Genomic DNA, 23469 nt, shown 5'->3' on the forward strand with positions numbered 1-23469 from the left:
CCCAATCCCAACCCCAACCCCAACCCCAACCCCAACCCCAACCCCAACCCCAACCCCAACCCCAACCCCAAAAGGGATGAATTATAACGGATCCATAACTATGAATACTATTCACAATATCGATATTCGCAATATCTATCTATATTCACAATGAGTAACAGCCAGCGAATCTGCAATTCTGCTTTCCCAAATCGCATCTCACACACCTTTGTTGATGCTGAATGTGTAAACCTATCGATCTTCGCCTTGGCTGCACACGATCAGCATTGAGCCATCTCTGTTCGCTGAGACCTTGGGCCCGACTCCGCAACTGAATTCGAGTGCTCCTTTGGTTGTGCTGTTGATGATTCGACCGGTCTCGCAGTCGACGATCTTGAGGCATTTCTATCTGCAAGGCCAGCCAAATATAAGGGGCAATCGATCGGGCTGCTCCATGACCACAATTTCAATTAGAGCATTGTTGCACACATTCATGGCCTTGACTGCCTCGTTTTTATCGATGTCCACAATCTTCAGGCGCCCGTCTTTGGTGCCGATGTAGAGAAGGCTGGGCTTCACGGCCGATGCGACAACCGAGCAGATCATCGTGCTATTCTCGATGACTTGCTCCAAAAATAGGGTTTCCACTTTCTAAATATGACCACGGTTTTACCTATTTTCTGACCACCTGCCAAATGTTGAGCAACTTGTCTTAGAGCCCGCAAGAGATCATTTTGGAGCCATTGGAATTCAGGCAAATCGCAGTCACCGAAGACTTATTGCTGGGAAGAGTGTACTTCACTTTCTGCTCATGGAAGCTGTAGATGCAGAGCTTCTTGTCATAGCTCCCGGATATCATGTGCTCGCAATCTCGCAGGCACGCAATTGCTGTCACAGCTGCCTTGTGCTCTTTGAAACTGCAGACAGGCTCTAAGTTGCTCAGACTCCACAAAATGATCTCGGAGTTGGGGTGGTCGCTCCCTGAAGCCAAATACTGGCCATCGTTGATGACACTAAGCGAGCAAACACTCGACTTGTGTTCGTGGAAGGACTTGATGACAGCTCCTCTGTTGTTGTAGAAGATCAGGGTGCCGTCTTTATTGCCCGTGACGATCAAGTTATCAGCGATGTACAAGCAACAAAGAGTAATATCTTCGGAGACACTTTTGAACGAACTAGTCTGCGCCAACTTGACAGTCTCGGCTGTGATCTCAAAGGGCGAGTTGGAGACAATGACTTGAGGGTGCTGGTGATAGTGTTCCTGATGGAACAGTTCGCTTTTGCGGCCAAGGTTGTTGAAATATGGCTCGTTTATGGAAGTTTCTTCATAGTTTTCGGGAGCCTTTTCTCGGTAGCTGGACGGCTCTTCCTGTCGCATCCTCGTGTTCAATTAGCTGTTGTTTTTGCGCATGCTAGGCACCAAAGCATCGAATTCGTTGATTTATCGAAGGATTCGCTCACCCCTTTTGTTATTCGGTGAGTTGTTCTTGAAAGACACCGACTACTTCGCCACAATGTCATCAGGAGCTCGGATGTATGCAAACATGTTCTCAATGAGGTCGCGAAATTATATTTTTAGCTTTCCCTTCGAAGAGCTCATCAGTTGGTTGAATTCCTCGATCTGAAAGAACTTGTTATCGTACTAGGTGAGTATAACCAGATATTAGGCTTTTGTAGACAGAGGGCCAACCTTTTATTTTTGGAGTTCGGCGATATAGCTCATGATCTTCATTTTGCGGAGTTCGTTTCTGTTTGATTCGATGCATTTGAGCGTGTATTAATTCGTAGTATTGTTATTGCGAGAAGGCGTAAACCCCCCAGTTTACTTCACGTTGACTTCCATTAGCACTTCGTCCTGGATCCGATTTATCTCCAGCAACTATGTCTTGAACTCTGCGTACTTGCTGATGTAGCTTTGGTAGATCCGGTCCAGCACAGCCACAAGTGACAGTTTGTAGTCTTCGATGATGTGCATCACTTCGACACTGTATGCCTCCATCTCCAGACTCACTTTTTATTTTTACTTGTTTATTTTGGATTTGAATTGCTTAATGTTGAGCTATTAGTTTCGGAGCAACTCGATATAGAAACTGGGGTAGACTTCGGTTTGCTCCAGCGCGCCCCATAAGTTCTCGGAGTGTAACGATAGTGAAGAACTGTTGGGATTCGATCTACCCGAAAAGGAGCGATTGGGGGATTTTGATGCTTGGCGATCGCTTGAGTGTTACTTAAACTTGGCTGTTTTGAAGGGAGAGTGCTTGAGGAAGTTGTTGTCTGCTCGATTCATGTGAACAGGCCGATTAACTTTATTAGTATTAAAATTATGTGTTATTGAAATCACATGCATTAGATACTATGGCACAAATGCAACTCATTCGATTCTCATGCATGTAGGAGATTTGTAATGCCACATCAGTGCATAATAGAGTTTATTGGTATTTGTCATGATATTGTATTATATTTGTATTGCATAAATAAATAAGTAACTATGGGCAGGTTTGAAAGTAGGCCATCTGTCAGACTTCGATAATTATCCAGTTTTGGCTTCAGGAAAAGGATAGAATTTGTGCCAATATCCTATATCTAACTCGAAATGCATGCGAACAGAAATTTTCAAACAGATGCAGAAGTCAGGCATAAAAATGGTTACTCTAGCTCCTCTCATTCCAGTAATATAAACTGAAGTTTTTCCGCAATTGATGCATATTGCTATACTAAGCTATACTAATTTCGAATCTTCATCAATCACGCATTTGATGTCGCAATGAAATAATCGTTAAAAATCAAAGGAAGCCTAAATGTGACAAAACTGAGGAGCCTGTCGTGTATTCGATGTGCCGAGTGTATTGGGTGCATCGAATATATCGAGTGCAAAGTGGATATTCGGAATCAAGCTATGTCATTGCACTTATTTTCATCAGATTTTGTCGATCGTTGTTTCTTAATGATGGCAAATGCTTCACTCTCAGCAACTCAACATCGAAGCTGCAGATCCAAATGCCAGAGCTTGAAAATGAGGAATCCTCAAACAATTGGCCGATGGATAATATATAGCAGACAGTATTATGGGATTATAAGATAGCAAATGTATTTAGATTATTATATTCATTATTTTAATTACCACAATTGAACCATGGTTGACAAAGTGAAGAAGACCACTCAAGCTCGAGGAAAAGTCGCACACAAGCTTGCCAAGTACGTCCGTGCTACTCCCATTCACCTCCTTGGAATCCAAACAGGAAATAACCCCTCCACTTCTCATCTTAGTAAATATCAGCTTATTCAGCCCTCGGAGGCGTCGCTCAAAGAAAACACAGGAATAATGCTAAAACATGGTACCCGGCCGATGACGAAAAGACTCATTTCAGAAGAAAGAGGAATCAACCCAAAAAGGCTGTCGCCCCAAAGTCCATTGAAAACGGACAGGTTGTCATCTTACTATCAGGTGCTCATCGAGGAAGAAGAGTCGTTGTTTTGAAGGCACTTGCATCAGGAAACTTGTTGGTCACAGGGCCCTTCGCCATCAACGGAGTCCCCCTCAAAAGAGTCAACCCAGCATACGTCATCAGGACTTCCACCAAGGTCTCCCTTGAAGGAGTTGCAGTCAACGTCGATGACACATTCTTCAAGAAACAACTGAAGTTCACCAAGAACCAATTGAAACACGCCTCAGAAACCACCACTAAGAAAGTTGAAGTGGCAAAGGTAGCCGAGACAAAATGGAGAGAATAAGCAAAGGCTGTCCAAAAGACTGTCGATGCTAAACTCATCGAGAGCATTAAGAAAGTGGAAAACCTGAAGGGATACCTCGGCACCAGATTCACCCTCTATAGCAACACCAAGCCTCATGAATTGGTCTTCTGATTTGAGGGATATTTAAACTTATTATTTGCTAGATCTAAACCCATTTAACCCACATTTAATCAATAGTGCCATGTTAATCGCCATTCATATCCATTTACTGTATATGCGAGTGTGTATGTGTATATATTGAATATATAGGTGTGGATATTTGAATAATTTATATAACTTATGGACGAAGGAGGAGATGTACGCATTTGATTAATTTCATAGAAATAATTCATTTCAGAAGAAGTCACCAAGATTCTGGAAGACTCGGTCAACAATTTGTTCGGAATCAGGGAGGAAAATGCAGATAAAGAAAGCAACGCCATATATAATAAGGAAAAAGCCAACGCCAACATCAACTCACTCATCGATTTCGTCATTCGGAGACTATGTCAACTCAACAAGCCTTTTAAGTACTGCGTCACAGGCATCCACATGCAGAACAACGGGGCCGGTCTCAACTCATGCGGTAATTCTATCCAATATGCAGCATTGGCCTATAACGACCCCAACACGGACGGAGCTGTGATAATTCAGAGGGAAGTGGGTGACAATTTGATCATATTGACTATTTTTGCGATGCAGATCTGATGCGTCCTGAAATAACCTATTTGCGTCCATGAACCATATTAAAATGTATAAGCTAAATCAAAGAATGGCATAATGACAATATAAATGACATTGGTCGAACCCAGTAGCTTGATGCTTCCTACTGGCTTCTCATTTGAGTCACTTATTGTGCATGCCTCTTGGGTCAGAGCTTCTGCTACCGGGACCCGATATCTTCAATGAGTTGCAGCAAATTCCTTTGAGTGATGCCCATGCTCTTCCTTTTATCGAATATTACTTCGCCGTTCAGCAAAACGAGTAGATTCTTCTGCAGGTACCCGGGACTGTACTTCATGACATTGGAAAGTGGATAGATATACTTAATGACTGACTCGAGATAGGTTGCCTCATCGAGACCTCCTCACGATGCACAGTACTGGATTTCAAGTTGAGGAGCGTTCATGCGGGGTTTCATTTCCTTGATCTTAGGGGGGATGGAGTGTTCTGCTCCCATCGATTTAATATTAAATAAGGATATAATTGCGAGTTATTTTTGACATTTAACTAGCATACGTTACTGGTTATACGCAAGCCTGCTCTTCTTCTAAAATGCATACATTATTTATGATCATTACAATTTTGATATATTTCTGGCCTTTATTTTCATGCCCAACTTAATATTAGCTGTAGACATTTATAGGGTCAAGAATATTCAGAAATTCAGATATATATTCCAACATTCAGGCATATTCAGGCATTTACAGACATTCAGGAATATTCAGGCATATTCAGACACAGACAGATACATTTCAATAAATAGTAGATGTTAATAACATTATTAAAGCATGCTCGATCTCAAAGTCATTCCTCTATTTGTATGCACATTTTGGCTATGTTTCTCCTATGAGGAGACCTCCTCATAGAGAATGCTCGCTACCAGGTATCAGGGCAAATGGAGCATCGTCAGCAGAAATGGACTCGCATAGAGTTCCCCTTTCTTTAATTTCGCAGTCGACTCTGGAATTGTGCTTATCTACTTCACAAACCTCGGAAAGGGAACCGACCGCATCGAAGGAGTGGTCTTATAGTTCCTCACTCCACGCTACTACGACCAGCTCGTGCTCAAACTCATGCTCACATTAAATAACACATAAGCATAAAATGACCTGCCATATTCAGGCACCGAAGATGCAAAATATCAACTCTACGATGCCACATATGAGGTGGGGGAAGGCACACAGCGGTATTACTACTCGGTGGATAGCTCAACAATTGCTCTCAGCAACCAGCAATAAAATTTACTCATTTTAATTGCTTATGAGCCGCAGGACATAAATTCCAAATCAACTATCAGCTTCGCACTGATCAGCTCCTTCATCTTTGTGGTGATGCGGCGTAAATCGACAGTCGAGGATACATCGAGCGTGAGGCATCAAAGCCTGCCAATAATTCTGTCGTTTACTCTTCTGCTTTTAATTTCGATCGTGGAAATCGTAATCGGATGCAGTAGCCTTACCGGGGCAATGAGCCCCGAAGCATTTTTTGTGGTCACAGGGTTCATCAGTTTTTTGGCCTGCTACCACGTGGCGCGATACTACAACGCGATGATCCTGCAAAAGAATGCGATGATCGTGGTGACTTGGGTGGTGGTCATCGCCTATATCTGGATGCTGCTGTTCTTCCGACACAGCCCCGTGTTTCTGGTGCTGAACTCCCTGATCTTCATCCCCGAAATAGCCTACCACAGCCTGGCGGGCCAGAAAGTCTCCTTGGATATCCGCTTCGTCGTGTTCCTCTGCACCAACCAACTCTATATCCTTTACTTCAAGGTGTGTCCCAACAACATCTTCAGGGAGTCACCCAACTATTTATTAGGCTACTTCATATCCTCGTTACTGGTCTTGCAAATATCCGTCGTCCTTGGTCAAGTCTACCTCGGCCCGAGGTTCTTCGTACCTTCCATATTTCTGCCCCACAGACACAACTACTACTCCATGCAGCTTCTCAGGGATAAGCTCAAAGGCACTCAGTAATGCTACATCTGTCTCGATTAAATGCAAGCCTTAAAGGGCAAGGGCAAGCTCATGATCACTCCTTGTCAGCACATCTTCCATGCCGAGTGCTTAGAGAAGTGGATGGGAGTCAAGATGGAGTGTCCAGTCGATCGAAAGGAGTTGCCCTCATTGTGATAGTGCGTATTATTACTATTGTTTGTAGACTCATTTATTCACGGACATTGTAATAATGTGCGATATGACAAAAAACGTCAGCAGCAGGATTTGAACCTGCGCGGGAAAACCCAACAGATTTCGAGTCTGCCTCCTTAACCACTCGGACATACTGACTTACATGCCAATTCAATGCCAATTTAATTACTGTAATATTCACACTCGAGATCGAATAATGCAGTACTCCCAAAAGAGTGTATTCAAAATATATAGATGTATGATAGATGTATGATAGATGCATTATAGATGCATGTCTGTGCAAGAAGTAGAATTATGCGCATTAGACTTAGTCGCCCAATAGAATAAGGAGTGCGATATGATTAAAGATTATTGGGATTATATTTGATTATTGAGAGGATCAGATAATATCGGTGTTGATATTCCTGTATCTGGAGAGGTTTATCGAATTCTGGATCTGACTCGACGAGGACGGCAGGGTGAATCCTCCTCCTGAGAGATATGAGAATGGCCTAAGTTATTCTAAATGTACGCTTGGACCAGGGCCAATGGAAACTCTATCAACCCAGATGCAAATTCGGTAACTCCCTCATATAGTTTAAATGTTTGAAAACTGAAAAAGATGTTCAATGGAAATCGCTAGGTTTCTCGGTGCGCAAACTCGACAGCAGATGAGGCGTACTCGAAAACCCTTGAATTGGTGCTTGCTTGGCTCATAATATTATCAAATAATGTTGATCATAAATAGATGTGATATCATATGAGAATCGCTAATTAATCATTCATCCACATTTAAATCATTCGTCCAACTTATAAATAGATATTATTCTCAATCAATTCACTGATGCCATCAATGCTCTATATAAACCGCTCAATCTTTGATGTCCACCCCGAACTACTCCTCTATGATCTTTTTTAGGTAGGTCTTTCGCTACGGGCACTTGGGAGATACGGGGAAGACTGCCTTCTCGATGAATCCAAAGAAACGGTTGGCATATTACTTAGGGGGGACTGCAGAGACTCCGACCCCATGGAATAGCTTTTTGAAGTGGTGCTATATTTTTTTAATTGCCTCGTACTCAATGAGGATGTCGATCGTTCCCAAAATGTACCCCTCCTTGCTGCAGCTTTTTTCCTCATTCTTGCCTTAGAATCCCTTCGAGCCGTTCATGCTGGAAGGCTCTGATTTGGGAGCAGAGTCAAGCTTTTGTTTATAGATTCCAATGAGTAGTGAGTAATCGATGATGTTATGGCCCTCTAAGAAGCGGGCGTCCTTCTCGAGAGCATTGAGTACCTTCTGGCGAGCAGTTTGCTCGAGGTAGAGCCCATCAGGCCTGTTCTTTAGGAAATCAAGATCCTTCTTGGTGGAGTTGGGGTCTTCGCTCTTGTTGGTCCTGCCGTGAGTGGAGCCCTTGATGTCGTATCTTTAAATGATCTTCTACTTGGTCTGGAAGATGTTGCCCATGATGATGAAGTAGATTTTGCCCGAAGATTCATTCTAGTAGAATTCGGATTAGACTTCGAGTCTGTGGAGCCCGTACAACTTGGTAATCAGACTATCGGGGTGGTCCTTCAAGTAGTGGTAATAGTCTCTCAGGATGCTCCTCAGTAGCTGGTACTCGCGATGTTGGATGGTCTTGAGCATATACTTGCCATCTGTCGTATAATAGAAAAACGAGCCACTTTTGCCCTGGCTGGTTAACTCAGTGAGGGAACTGACTTCTCCCATCATTAGAGATTTCATCAGTTTATTCGGGCCGATGCTATTAATGTACTCTTCGTTGTTCAGCTTGTAGATTCTGCGGATGTGGTTGAAGGTATTGGGGGCATAGTCTGTGAATTTGCAGACTCGGTTGCTACTTTTTTCCTCTTGAAACCGCCGGGGCACCAACTCAAAGCTGTACTTCAAATCGAAGTCCTGTGGCTCCTCGGGGTACATGTCTTGGTAGCTCATGACACTCCGAACTGCCATTTGAATGCCGATCATCATATTCAGCACCAAGTTCCACTTCTCGTCCCCAAAAAGAATCATCTTGCCCTCCCCATGCTTCATTTTCTCGTTCTTATGGCTCGGGATGTTCATGATGATGTCGTTGATGTCTGCCTCATCTTGGCTCGGCGATTGGCTTTCATGCAGTTTTTGCAGACTGACATAAACTGTTTCGTTGTCGGCCATGATTTCCTTCAATTGGCCCTTCAGGCTGTTCAGGCTCTTCTCGAGGAACTTTATCTTCTCCTTATCAGTCATGGCCGCTGAGTATTCCTCAAGCCTCGATTTATATGGCTTAGCTGCGACTATTGTGGACGCAGATTGAAGATGTTTGGTCGGGCCTTTTGCTTAGTTATTCTGTGGGATTCCGAGGTTGTCGTTGATGCGAAAAGGGGAGAATATTTTTTGAAACAGACTTTATCTGTAAAACTCTTTTCCATTCTCTCCCCCGGGAAGTTTCTCGTCTGTGGTTGAGTTGGAGTCCCCGAAATGTTCGTCATATGTTTTTTTCAAGCTGCTGAGCACTTTATAGAATGCGTGTGATTGCTGAATGTTCTACTTGCTTTATGAGTTACTTCCAGGCAGCTTCGAGGTAAAGGAGAAGGCTTACATAAATTCAGGGCTCATGTGCATCTTCGTGGAGTAATACTCGAAATTGATCACATTGGCTTTGGCCTCCAGTCGCAGCTTTTAGAATATCTTCTGGACAAATTGGTCCACTCGCTCTTTCATGTCTTGGGGCAGCACGGAGTTGGTAATGGAAAGTAGGGACTGGTAGTAGTCTGCTAAGAACAGCCTGAAATCGTCGCAGTTAACCGCATTGTTGTTCTTGATATCGATCAGTCGGAATGACAACAGGGCCTTGCTACGCTACGAGCCTATCTTCACAACTTACATGTATTCGATGAAATCCTGGAACGAAATCTGCGTATGAATTCAAATTACTGACCCATTTTGATCGATGTCAAAGGAATTGAAGAGCCGGTTCTAAAATGACGAAACTGACCTCAGCCCGATGATTCCTATGTTCTTCTGGAAATTGAGGCGTCCGATTTACTTCTCCCCGCATGCCATCTTCTTGAACCTGAATCAAACAAAGCTTACTTCCTTTCGAGTTCGAGAGTTTCCTCCTGGTCGAACTTAACGGGAAACTTAGTCATCCTGTTCATCGGAGGCTCCCATACTTCTTTGCTATTGATCCTCTTGAGTATGTTACGCATATTTCACATATAATTATAATTAATCTGGGCATTGTCAAAAGTTCCAGTTCAGTCGATTCCATTAAATTTCATATTTATTTCTGCCAATGCCTGCATTTAATTGATTATTTGTAATGCATTTGAATTCAAATTATGGCGAAGGGTAAAAAGGGAAAGAAGGCCAACAACGAATTCGAGAAGAAAGAGGAAAGCCAGACAGAGCAGAACCCCCAGCAGAAACAATAAATGACCGAAATATTAAATGCCATTAAAACCCTAGATCTAGATGAAGTTGACTTCATCGATGTCAAGGCCTTTGATCAGTCCAAACAGATCTTGGAGAACTCTCTCGACGAACTCAAAATGCACCTTGAAAACTTTGAGAAGGGGGCCTATGACAAATTCCCAAAGTCTACCGTGATTGCATGATGACAGTGTCAACCATCCTATCAACTCTGCTATCACTATCAGAATCATCAGTATAAATATATCAGAGCGATTGTCTCAACCAACATAGCAATCAGCAATTTAACTGACGTGCAGAGAAGTCTGTACTTCGAATATGAATTAACGAATGGCCTGAAATAAACCAGATTCATTTTCTCATCTTTCGGCATGCAGTCCTATATATAATTTTGGCTAGCACTGTCCATTTATGATGGCCAGCTAAATGATAGAAGAATGTGAAGCCCACATAGGTTATTATTATCAATTGGTTAAAATGTCTCTGAGTTTGACTCTTCAAAACTGAAGGCCTGATGGGATGGCCTTGCAATAAAGGCTTATATAAATCATTATGGATTCGCCTAAATATAGATTCTTTGAGGCAACCAGAGAATCTCCCAAAAGGCAAGAGTCAACTGGCCTCGACCTCGATCAAATCAGCACTTCTTCAAGATATTGTCCCTCTCAGGGCTTCGATTTCACATCCATCGATTCCCATGAGTTCGAGCCACAGACCATCGGAAACAATACCAACATAGACTCTGCCAGAGAGGCCCAAGTCACTTCTCTTAGGGTTCAAATCAAAGGTGCGGAGTATCCAATCGATGTGAGGAGCTGTGAGAAGATGAATGAAAGCATCGAGCTTTTATACAGAAGTGGGAAGATAAGACAAAAGCTCATACTACCCCTCAAAATAGTGATGGCCAACAGGATAAAGGATCGGTTTCCTGAGTTCGCAGGCTAAGAGGAATGGCTACTGGAGCAGTACACAAGGCTAAAGCTGGAAGGATTGCAAAATTGGTGATGCTTACAATTTCGATCAGCGACAACCATAATACTGACTTTTTCAATTATGGAGCTTATTAAGGGTAATCCTTCCAAATGATGATAATCAATCATTTATATCATTCAAATGTATCTACTTATTGCCCTCCTATACTCGTCAATTGAGTTAATAAATGTTTGTAATGTGAGTAAGGAGTGGTCATTATGGGAAGAGCATGCTTAAAATGAGCATAATTTATTAAATACATGCATCAGTTGGGAATTTCGGGGTTGTGCGAATCTAAAGCTTCATCCTCGTAATTGCTGTACAAGCTGTACTGATACACCAAATTGGGGATGGACGGCTGGTACTTCCTTTTGCTGACCTTCAAGAAATCAGAGAGGAAGCCCTCACTTTATCCAATGGTACTCAGCAGAATCTTGCCGACAACTTTTCCCTCCGCATCTTTCTTGATGATCTTGTCGATGGCCTCGGCGTATTTCCTCCACACTTCTTCGGTAATGAAGGGCGGATCCGCGAGCACGAAGTCGAAGTAGTTGTGGAATTTGGCAGGGATTTACTCAGGCTTATTGAAGTCGTACTTGAAGTAGTTTTGATTCTTCTTCCCGAACTGCTCGTCCAACTATCATTACCGCATAGGTACATCGAACACATAGAAGCCCTTCCTCTCGGCCACATCGACAATGCTGAAGAATATGCTTGGCGTCGAGAGAAAGCACGCAGTTTCGCACTTAGTGGCCTGCTCGGCGAGGAACATGATAGTTGGGGCCGAGTACCAATATTGATTAAAATCGGGGTTCTCCTTGTGCTTGATTAAAAACCCCTTAACTTTCTTCTCGATCATATCACTAATTCAAATCATGCCCATCTATATATCCATAACCATATATATCCCTGTAACCTACAAATGCGAATCTGCTGGCACCAGTATATACAATATAATTTATGTACGCAAACAATCAAGGACCCAACAACTTCGGCGCCGGCAACTTCCCCCATAACCAGGGTGGCCGATACAATGGCAAGTAAAGACGCTTTAATTCAGCTTCAATGCGCCTCAGAACCCCACCTACAGCAACAATAATGCAGGATACGGTTTCGACGGCCCGATGAATGACGATAATTACGGGTATAACCACGATGGAAAGACACACGAAGAAGGTGGGCTCTATGAGAATTCGAGAAACAGCTTCATCAAGAAAGTGTATTCCTTAGTGAGCATTCAGCTGCTGCTGACTACATTGGTCTGTATTTGGGCGTTGAACTCCCCGACATTTGGGTCGATCTTTGGCAACGCTCCTGTTCTGGCTATAGTTTCAATTTTGCTTTTCGCTATATCCATTGCTATGGCTTGCTTTCCGTAAGTAATGAGAAAATATGGATTGCCAATTCTCATTGTGTTCACTCTCCTATTTTCCATTTTGGTCGGCATTGTGGTCTCGATGACCAAATCATCTGTTGTCCTCACAGCTGCGGGTATCACTGCGGTCCTGGTAATCGGCCTCACAATCTTCGCATGTATGCCATATGTATAAATCAGGTGTGACCAAAACGGACCTGACCGGATGCGGGCCCTATCTTTTTGTGTTTGCCTTGGTGCTGATGATCTTCGGAGTGGTGTTGATCTTCTGGAAGAACCCGATTGCCCAATTGATCTATGCATGTCTGGGTGGCCTCATGTTCTGTGTGTACCTGGTGTACGACACACAGCTCATCTTGGGGAAGTTCGAGAATTCGTACAGCCTCGACGATGCCTATATGGCGGCCATCCAGCTCTACAGTGACATCATCCAGATATTTCTTATGCTCATTCGGCTCTTGTCGGCCTTCAATTGATCACCGATATCATCAATTATACCACCACTAATATCACAAATTATACCACACATAGCATGATCAACGAATAGGCATTTATATATCACGGTTGTTGCTGCACTTCCTCCAAGAGCTTCTTTGCTTCCTGGGGCAGCTTATCGAATTACTACTTGCACGCCTACCTCAGGATCTTGAAGTCAACGTGGTAACTGCAGATGATGTCTTGCAGCTTGAATGAAAAAGACTATAACCTTTCCTTTAGGGCGCGGGATCTCTATTTGATTTCATGCGAGGGTTGCTCCAAGCTCAGTCGTGTTGTCTCCTCGTTGATCTGCCCAATTTCTTTTGCAATTTCATTGAACTTTTTGAAATCCTCGTAAATGCGGCTGGTGGGCTCATAGGACTTGATGTCCTCATATTCCATCAGGAAGGTTTTGGTGTAGTTTTCGAAAATGCCATTCTTTTTGTCCTCTTCCACCTTCCGAGCGATTGTCATGATCGGTTCCTGAGTTAGATGAAGGCTTACTGCAATTTTACGAAGCTTTTCCATGAACAAGGCAGCAAATAGTTCATGGCCGGGAGTGGCCCATTTGCTGAGGCACTCCGGCACGATGTGAATATGCTCCGGCTTGATTTCGTTGCAGCGCCTAATTTATAAGAGCAGTACCTTGAGAAGTCCTCGATAAACCCCTTGATCTTCTGGGAAAGGGGCTTGAAGAACCTGATGTCCTTTTGCTCGCCAGTCCCTGTCATCAGGAATATCTCACTCGCAACCATGAATATTGCAAACCTTTCGGGGAGAAAGTGAGATTGAAACGATTTTTATAGCATCTTGCTGATTTCGGCTTCGGTTCCTTTGCTATTGCTCACGCAGTACTCCGCTATTTTATGGGCCGAATCCCGGCTCAGTTTTATGTCCTCAAGCAATTTCTCTAAGTACGCTAAGTCCATCACCCCTTTCCTATAGTATATATATGCATAGATGCATATAATGTCCAACTATTGGTGGCAAATATTAATAAGCCCTCTTTAAGAATCAGATGAATACGCACTCGACAGGCCATCCCCCAAATAAATATGCGCAGTGCAGATTGATATGTAAAACATATACTATCAATTGATTATGAGTCCATCTTTGGAGCTGGTGGTGTTCTTATTTGTGTTTCTGGAATGGCTTTCAGATTGCGCGGATCGGCTTCTGGAAATATTTAATGCATGAATAGAAACAGGAGAAGGGTATAGAGGGCTCTTCCAGCGATCGTTATCAAATGGCGATTAAAACCATGGTGGTATTGGTTTACTACTGAAATTAAATTCTTGTTGCTCGTTCGAACCCTCCTATTCTTCTACAATATCTAACAAGTTATCTAGCTTTCCGAAATGTAACTCTTTAATTTCCACAGTTCCCGATTCGGGCTGGGGGGCTTATATCTGCTGCAGGTGTTCATGCGAAGGCCTATTCTCAACTTCCTTCTGTTTGATAGTCTCCTTTTTGATTGTCTCCTTTTTGATGGCCTCCTTCTTGATGCAGACTTAGACTTTTTTGGTGCTGGAGACTTTTTTGATGATCTCCTTAATGATAGAGTTCTTTTTAGTGAAACCTTTGTTGAGGGAGTCTTTTTTGATGCCCTTTGTTTTGTTGTACCTGACTGTTTTTAATGTCGTATTGTTGCCAATTCTTTTTAATTAGTTCGCTATCTTTTTGGGGGATTCAATCTTCTCTGCAAGATTTTCAAGGTGGGTTTGCTGAGATCTGGTGAATGGGACTACAACCTATGGGGAATGCTCTTCGTCCCTCTTTTTTTGTTCGAGTTCCTTGTTTTCCCGGCCGATTTCGTCCAGCAGAGTCTGTGCCAGCATTTTCTCTGAGTCGCACAAAGGCTGTCTTCGGCTTTCATCGAACTCTCTGATGAATTTGATGAGGTGAGGAGAAGATTTGTAAATGTTGCTGATGATGCCTGAAATGATGGTGGGTTTGATCTCCCGGACGCTCTCCGTGCTGTTGTGAATGCCTGTGAACTTGCTGATTTTCCGGAGCCTTTTCCTCATCATCGAGTAGAATTTGTTCTTGACCTCATTTCCAGTGCGGCCCTTGATTTTATGTTCGAATTGTTTCCACCTGCTGCCGAGTTGCTCATGCGCAGCGAAGAGCTGCTGTTCCTCCTTCCGAGTCCACTTTTTTTTGTTCTTTTTAAAACTGTGAAGTCTACATATGCAAACATTTACTTTTTATTCTTTCTCCCTTATCCATCTTTCATCTGGTTCATTTCAAGCTCCGATTTCTCATCACTCATGAGGCTTGATTCCGCATCCTCCAGATTGTCGCTACTGCCGAAGAGATTATTCGAGTGCTCTGTTTTTTGGGCCATCATACAAATTTAATAATGCTTCAGTTTCATGAAATTAACCTGTTAAGTAAATTTCGAGTTGAGACAAATGTATCAAACTATTCGATTAGAGATTATCAACAGAAATATATAATTTATCTATCCTTCAAATCCAATCCGATCAATATTCAATAATGCTTGGATTGACACGCCGTATAAAATTAGTGAATAGTTATCAAAAGGGTGATATATATCATATGCATGGAAATTTGCAATGGATCATATGCATTGAGATTTGCAGATCCCTGCCTATTTTCGACATTCACTACATACGTGCTTCACATCCTTACAAGAATTAAGGCACAAGCAACAACATCCTGTGCAGAAAAATGGAAGCAGCACTACACACCACACTTTCGAAGCAAATCCATGCTAGTACTCGATGTCAGTCATGGAGAGATGACCACAAGACTCGCAGTTGATCATTACTGGAAACCGAGAGTGAACACCGCTCTTAGGGTAATCCTATTTCTGTGGCAATTCATTCATGTTCAGATCTGAATGTGAGAAGGCAGCTGACCGAAGCTATTAGTAGTTGTATATTTTGGTTTACTTCGCAGGGATGAAAGGGTTCGTGTATTTATCGATTTATGGCCCATTCTGAAACGACGACATCCTCGATGATCAATTTATAATATTTAAATAAGAGTAATTAACATATACAAATATAGAATCATTTATATTCCATTTTTTGTTCAATAAAGTCCATTTTCTTCATCATTTGGTTAAACCTATTATCATTCATCTCCAGTTTTTCCTACATTCAAGCATTTTTAATTTTGAGTTCGTTGATTTCAGCAGCATTTTATCTTCTTCCTTATGAAAGACCATATTGATAGCCTGCCAAGGCTCCAGCAGTCATTGCTGCTAATAAACCAGAAATCGGATTGGTTACTGATGCCTTGATCGAGTCCATATTCCTATTGACTAAAATATTATAAATAATGTGGTTATTATGGCACTTAATAGCAAAGTCATTATGGCGCCCAATAGCAAATCATGATATTGCTTAATAACAAAATCATTATAATCCAATAGCAAAGTCAATTAACTCGGCAATCAGAAGGGCTACAGCAATTTTAATAGCAGATTCATGCTGACTGTATTGAGTACGGCCAGGGGAAGGGTGTAGCCAAACCCTCTCCAAATTAAACAATGGTAAGCGAGTTCGAGCGAAAATTATTTTAGGAGGAATAAATTTATGATGCTTAAATAGGCTCAATATTTGCATAAATCGTTCGGAAAATTGCCGCTTCTGCACTGAAACTGTATTGAGATTGTTGAGGCTTACTTGTGAGCAATAATACTTTAGAAATGCACATATGAGTGGTTTGCACAATGATTAATCGTGAAGTGTGTTTTACATTATAATTAAGATAATGTATAATAAAATGCCAATTTCATCATAGATGATCAATACTTCTTTGTCTGGAAGTTATACGCCGATCCGCTTGAAGAGCCTGCTCCTGATTTAAACGAAGATGAGACTGAGCCAGCTTGCCCGTATGTAGCTGAGCTTCCACTTGCCCCTGACTGCCCGTAAGAAGTTGAAGATCCTGCTCCATTTGTTCCATATGCAGTAGTGCCAGTTGCTCCTGTTGTTCCACTTGTGCCGTATGTGTTTCCTCCAGTTTTAACACCTGTGCTTCCACTTGACCCGTAAGTCGTGGTTGCTCCTGTTCCACTTGAACCGTAAGCTGTGGTTGTTGCTCCGCTTGTTCCTCGGGCTCCAGAAGCTCCTAAAGTTCCGGTTGCCCCACTCGTTCCATATGTACTAGATCCAGATGTCGCACCAGTTGCTCCATACCCTGATGTTGTACCAGTTGTTCCATACCCTGATGTCGCACCAGTTGTATTCGTAGCAGTAAATCCTGAAGTGCCTGTTGCTCCTGTGACGGCATTTGAGCCATAGGCTCTGGATCCGCTACCGTAAGTAGTCGCACCAGATTGCCCAGCTCCTGAGGTACGATTAGCACCTGAAGCAGATAGTGTAGCACTGTTTTCATAGGCTGAGGATTTATTTGATTAATATGAGCTGCTTGAAACTCCTGTGTTACCTGTGTTTCCTGTGGCTCCGGTGTTTCCGTAGGTGGAGCCCTGATTGGCAGATCCAAAGCGAGATGAGGAAGAGGAAGAGTATTGGGAATCAACCATGTTGGACTGTTGATTGACTCGCGAGGTTGCTGCGGATGTCAGAGAGTCTTTTGCCTGCCTGGATTGTAATTCAGAAGTCCTGAGTTGAGATTCAAGTTCTTGGATTCTGGCGTTGGCTGTTTTGATTTTGAGGTCATCTCCTGAGTTACTTCGGGAGGCGGTGCTCTTGATGTTGTCGATTTGCTTAGCTAAGTCATCATTCTGTGATCTGAGTGAAGCAATGGTTCGCTCGAAGTTAACTCCTGAGTACTCGACTTGAAGTCCTGCCTTTTCAACTTCGATTAATCTGCCCTTCAGAATATCGTTTTCTCCTTCTCTTTCTCTCAAATAGCTCATCATTCTGTTGAAGTCGTTGCCCGATCCTTCAACATCGGACAGGATTCGAACTGGCTCAGAGATATAGAGGGTGAACTTGGAGCTGACGAGATTGTTGACGTTGTCGGCCAAGCTGCAGAAGGCAGAGATGTTCGATAGACTTGGATTGTTGTTTCTGATGTCGCCGATGGTCCTGTTCAATTCTTGGACGATCTTGCTCATTTCTTGGAATTGTAGTTCCTTTTCTCTGAGGGCCTGTCCCTTGAATTCAGCAATGGCTTTCACTTTTTCGATTTCCTCGTTGGCGTACTTGATGGTGCTGGCCATCGCGAACCTTTCGGATAGAACAGTGTGGAGCATCAACTCGTGGTCTCGAGTCCAATCTCCTCCGTTCTTGGTGAATTTACGGATTGCGTCTTCAGTGTATTTTTGAAGACTGACCTTGAAATCTCCAGAGATATTGCTTCCACTTGGCTTGCCATCGTATAACTCGGCGAAGAAGATGTAGCTGATATCGTCATCGAAACTGAATTTGATGTTTGGGTTATTCTTCTTTATTGTCTTGAGCTCGATTACCAGTTTCTCAACCAGCAATGACATCGCAAGTTCCCCCTTAATATCGGTGCATGGAACTAACACTCCTCTCTCTACTTGCCTCTCAACAATCTTTTCTTCAGAGACCTTAACAATTCTTTGGGCTGCGGCGAGTCTGTCGAATTCAACGACGAACTTTTCAATAATTTCAATGGTTCCTCTTAATCCGGCGTTAGAGCCCTTCAACTTTCTCAATTCGACCAACAAAATTTCGAGATGCTTTTTGGAGTTTCCATAGAGCTCTCTATAGCGAAGTTCTGCGACTTGGATATCTCCAGTCAGACAGACACCGAGGGTTTCTTCTTCATAGATCTCGTGGACATACTTGAGGACTTCGACAATTTGCGGCATAATAACGATTCTCTCAACAATTTTTTACAGGATTTGTGGAACTTCGATGATCTTCTACACTGTTGTGTAGATGGGGACCTCCTTCTGCTCGAATCGATCAATGCATTGAATTTCTGTCTCGATGTGATTGACAGTGTTGGTTAATTCGACGATTCTATCAACTGTCACGATCTTCTCGACAATGGTTGGGACTTCTCTGATTTCGACTTCGGTGTTAGAAATTTGGATAATCTTTTCAACTTCGACTTGAACTTCCTTAATGACTTCCTCACGGATTTGCACAACAACGATCTTATCGATGAATTATCTGACGACTTCATTAATTCTGACAAGTTGGGGGACAATGGTTTATAATTCCACAATTTGTTGTTTTTCGACCATCTTCTCAATGATCTTTTCGACTTCGATGACGGTGGGGACCTCGATGATGATTTCAACGATTTTCTCAATTATCTGTTGGATGGGGATTTGTTCTCGGATGGTTTCTTTGACCTGCACAATTTTTTCTTGCACTGTCTTGACTTATTTAATTTTTTATTGGACAATGTATTCCTTTTCCTTGACGACATTGACAACTGTCTTCTCGACAATTTTATCGACGATCCTTTCGACTTCGACGATGGTGTTGTTTTCATGAACGACTTCAATTATTTTTTAGATTATTTGAGGAACTTGCACAATTTTCTCTTGCAGTTGGGGGATCAGGATAGGCTTTTCGATAATCTTTTAAATTTCGACTGGAACTTCAACCACCAGTGTGACTGGCTTTTCAACTTCAACGTACACTTGAGTCTCCACAATTATTGGAACAATCTTTTCAACGACGATCTCCCGAGGAATTTCCTTAGAAACAGTCACGATTTTCTACACCACATTTTCTATCACTTCAACTTCTTTGACAAGTTTTTCAACTGGCACGATCTTCTCGACGATTCTCTCGACGACTTTCTCAATTTCGATGTAGACATTCTTCACAATTTCAATTTCAATGGGCCTTTCAACTTCATATGGCACTTGTGTGGCGACCTGCACTTATTTGATAGTTTCAATCTCAATAATTCTTTCAACGATGACCTCAACAATTTGGGGGACTCTCACGATCTTCTCGATCACTCTTGGCACGACAACGATTCTCTCCACAATCTTTTCAACCTCCACAACTTTGGGCACTTCAACGATCTTCTCAACGATCTTTTATATTCTAACTTTGACTTCTTTGATCCTTTCGACAGTTCTTGGAACTTCGATGATCTTTTCGACGACTGTTTTGACAATCTGGACATCCTTAATGTAGTGGACGATGGGCTTCTCAACTTCGATGAGTTTGGTCTCGGTGATGATCTTGTCACTCCATCTTTCGACTTCGACAATTCTGGGAACTTCGATTCTCTCGATGACAATGCGGTTGACAATTTCTTGGACAGTGACAATCCTTTCTTGAATGATTGGCACTTCAACTCTTCGGTCAATAATCTTTTCGACTTCTTTGATGAGGGGGACCACAACGTTGTTTACTCTCTCGATTTCCCTGACCTCGATGACTGGCACGAGCTTCTCCACAATCTTCTAGACTTCCACAATCTTGATCACTTCATTGGTGATCTGGACGATCTTTTCAATGATCTGTGGCACTTCCACGATCTTCTCGATGATCTTTTCAACAACGATGATCTTCTCGAATATCTTCTCTACGATCTGCGGAATATTGCTGATCACAATTGTTTCCTTCTCATAGAACTCAGGCTTAATGACTTCAATAATCCTTTCAATGATCTGCTCAATGGGCACAATCTTTTCGATTTCGATGACCTTCTCCACAATCTTCTCGACATAGATGGGCACTTCAATGATCTTTTCGATGACTTTGACGACTTCGACGATTTTATCTCTGTAGACGATGACCTCTTTTGATTCAGTGACGACATGGTGGACAGGCTTCTCAATGGTGATGACTTCGGTGTTGATGACAATCTTCTCGACAATCTTCTCGACTTCGATAATCTTGGGGACTTCGATGATCTTCTCAACAATCTTCTCAATGATCCTTGGCACCTCCACAACCTTTTCTTGGAAGCTCGCAACTTCAACGATCTTCTCGATGTAGTTGTCGACAACTTTGATGATTTCAACAGGGACGTGAATCACTCTCTCTATTTATTGGACTCGGGGGATCTCGATGATCTTCTCGATCACCTTCTCCACCACGATAACTTGTGGCACCTCGACCACTCTCTCCACAATCTTCTCAATGATCTTCTCCACCTCCACAATCTTGGGGACCACTCGGAAGACTTTCAGGATATCATCCACATCCACTATGCCCAGGATCTCCTCATTGATCATACCGATGATACCTTCATCAATTTCTAACACTGCTCCTGTTCGGATTCTGAGCTTTTCAAGTTCTTCAAGTAAGGCCTTGATCAAAACTCTGAGGTGGAATTCAATCTTTCGTGATTTGGAGCTGGAGTAAGCGTAGACATTTTCAACTCGGACAGTCTGAGGCACATACTTCACAATCTCAATAAGTCTGTCGATTTAGTCGACTTCGATGACATCAATGAGCTCCTGGTGGAAGTATTCGGTCAGCCTTGAATCAAATTCGAGAAGGAGCTTGGGATATTTGGCCGACAACTTTTTAAGATTCACACTCAAAACATGAAGGAGAGATTTAGTTCTGACATCTTGAACTGGAACTTCGATAGTTCTCTCAGACTTGACCTCAATTGTCTCAATGCCATTGACATTGTAGGTGCTCACATTGGATTTTTGGAGGAGAGCTGTGATTTCGTAATCGAAATCGAAGTTGTCATTGGCGTACTTTCTCTTCACTTGAGTCACTTGATTTTTCCAGATGGAACTCGCACTTGCAAAGTTAGCCCTCAGAGTTTCGATTTCCTTGGTTAGTCTATCAATGTCCTTTTGTTGTTGGACTGCAAAGTCAATGTTTTGACCTGATAGTCCGGACTTTCCTGCAAGGGCTGTCACATTCAATTGAGCAATTTTGTTCTCCAACTCAGTTTCCCGAGCTGTTGATCTTCTCAGGCGTTCCTCATAGTTTTGAATCTTTTTTTCAAGCTCAACAATCTGATACTCCTTTTCATTGAGAAGATTGGTGAAGTCTAGATTTCTGCTTCCGATTGAGAGATCTCCAGAAGACAATTCAATGACCCTTCGGCTCATTCCATCGATTTGGTGTTCCAACTCAAGGAACCTTCTTTCATAGTCACTCTTCTCATCTGCCTTGAAGGTGATGGAGCCAGATTTGCTGAAGATGGATGTTTTGAGGTTGATGACAGCGTCCTTGATGCCAGCCAAGACCCCGGAGTCACTTGATCCAGATACGACTGTGGAAGTTTTTCCGATGGATGCATACCTAAGGAAGAAGTCCTTTTCGGCTGCCAAATCAGCCCCTCCGGAGATGACTTGCCTAGTTTGCTCAACAGCGTTCCTTTGCTGGTTTGAGCTTTGATTTGATGTGCTACCTTGGATAGTAGTTCTCATGTTGAAGATATATTAAAATAGATAAAATGACTGGATACGCTTCAGATATAAATAAATTTCAACACTGTAAATTGGGCTATTTTTGTACAATAGGAACAAATGTCCACAATAATTTTATTAACTCTAATCTAAGTTTATTTATAAGTCATATTACTCATTGCAACATATCATACAAGCCGAGTATATAAATCAATCAGCAACTCCACAGCCCATCCATGATCTGATTTGTTTGATGATCTGCGCCTTGTTCAGGGGCACGCTGTTATTGATCACAAGCACTTTTTGGTTAGCTTGGGTTCTCCCTTTACCACTAAGAACACTGCTTCGGGTGGCACTGCACTCAAGTGAGGATTTCATCGCACTCCTCACTGGGGACTGCCATTGCTGATGGGGATCGAAACTGGTGCAAATGGTGATCAATTTAATTTTATTTGGAAGTTAATTTGTATTATTATATTTTTATGGATCTTCAATATCGTTGCTTTGGGTGGTGGGCCGATCAGTCTTGTTTTAATCGGAAGACTGGGAATCGCTGTCTTCCAAGTCCGAGGACAAGTTGGCTGATCGGCTGCTCTTACAAGTCTCGCCTTCGTCCGAGTAGGAAAGGCCTGAGGAATTGAGCCAATCTTCGTGCTTTTCATGCAGCTTTTGCAGATACTCTGCAGAAATGCCATTTTCTCCTTATCGGCCTCTCTTCTTGATGCGCTCCTCGCAGATATTAGGCTCGCATTGAACGTAAATGAGGGCTGAAACCCTGGGAATATCTTTCATTCTGAGCATATCTTCGTAGCATTTCAAGTAAATCTCATGCTCGGCTTCATTAAGAATATCCATGTCTCTCATGATGCTGGCGAAGACATAACGATCTGAGAGTAGGCTGCGCTCCGATATTTTAACCTGATCGCTATTCAAACTGGAGTAGCTCGCCCATTTTTGAAGCCTGGTGAAGAAGGCATATATTTGAAATGTGAAGCCCCACCTCTTGGGGTTGTCGTAATACATTTCTAGCAAATTGACATCTTGGCTTTCGCCCACTTTCTCCCAAGAGGATAGCGGCTCATCTAAGATGGCCAACTCAGGGAAGTTCTCACGGATTATCTTGAGGATGGTTGATTTGCCGCTGCCGATGTTGCCTTCGATAGAAATGAACCTTTGATTTTGGACACTCATTCGCGATGGCGGGTACTTTCCTTATAATTATATATTTAAAATCGTTAAAATTCTGTCTTATACTCGCCTTATAATTCAAATCTGTACACCATCTAATCTATAATCTATACTCTTGAGTTTGGGGTTGGGGTTGGGGTTGGGGTTGGGGTTGGGGTTGGGGTTGGGGTTGGGGTTGGGGTTGGGGTTGGGGTTGGGA

At 42.6% G+C, this 23469-nt stretch overlaps 3 protein-coding genes and 1 non-coding gene across 4 annotated transcripts; 1 reads left to right on the forward strand and 3 right to left on the reverse strand.

The window, feature by feature from the left end:
• Positions 1 to 3112: 3112 nt before the first annotated feature.
• Positions 3113 to 3843, forward strand: LOC148298348 (large ribosomal subunit protein eL6-like). The gene is made up of 2 exons (XM_088276941.1): positions 3113 to 3182; positions 3266 to 3843. The coding sequence occupies exons 1-2, from the start codon at positions 3113 to 3115 to the stop codon at positions 3709 to 3711; spliced, it is 516 nt and encodes a 171-aa protein (XP_088133067.1). The 3' UTR covers positions 3712 to 3843.
• Positions 3844 to 6641: 2798 nt separating this feature from the next.
• Positions 6642 to 6722, reverse strand: TRNAS-CGA (transfer RNA serine (anticodon CGA)). The gene has a single exon. It is a non-coding gene; the product is annotated as a tRNA-Ser (tRNA).
• A 1354-nt stretch (positions 6723 to 8076) lies between these two features.
• On the reverse strand, positions 8077 to 8811 carry LOC148298350 (phosphatidylinositol 4-phosphate 5-kinase-like). The gene has a single exon (XM_088276942.1). It carries the CDS (start codon positions 8809 to 8811, stop codon positions 8077 to 8079), a length of 735 nt encoding a protein of 244 aa, XP_088133068.1.
• Positions 8812 to 22300: 13489 nt separating this feature from the next.
• Positions 22301 to 23279, reverse strand: LOC148298351 (deoxycytidine kinase 2-like). The gene has a single exon (XM_088276943.1). It carries the CDS (start codon positions 23271 to 23273, stop codon positions 22785 to 22787), a length of 489 nt encoding a protein of 162 aa, XP_088133069.1. The 5' UTR covers positions 23274 to 23279; the 3' UTR covers positions 22301 to 22784.
• Between the last annotated feature and the right edge of the window lie 190 nt (positions 23280 to 23469).

This window comes from Brachycentrus maculatus, unplaced genomic scaffold (assembly GCF_059751285.1).
Source record: "Brachycentrus maculatus isolate JH-2025_06_01 unplaced genomic scaffold, ASM5975128v1 h1tg002167l, whole genome shotgun sequence".
In the NCBI taxonomy this organism is placed as follows: domain Eukaryota; kingdom Metazoa; phylum Arthropoda; class Insecta; order Trichoptera; family Brachycentridae; genus Brachycentrus; species Brachycentrus maculatus.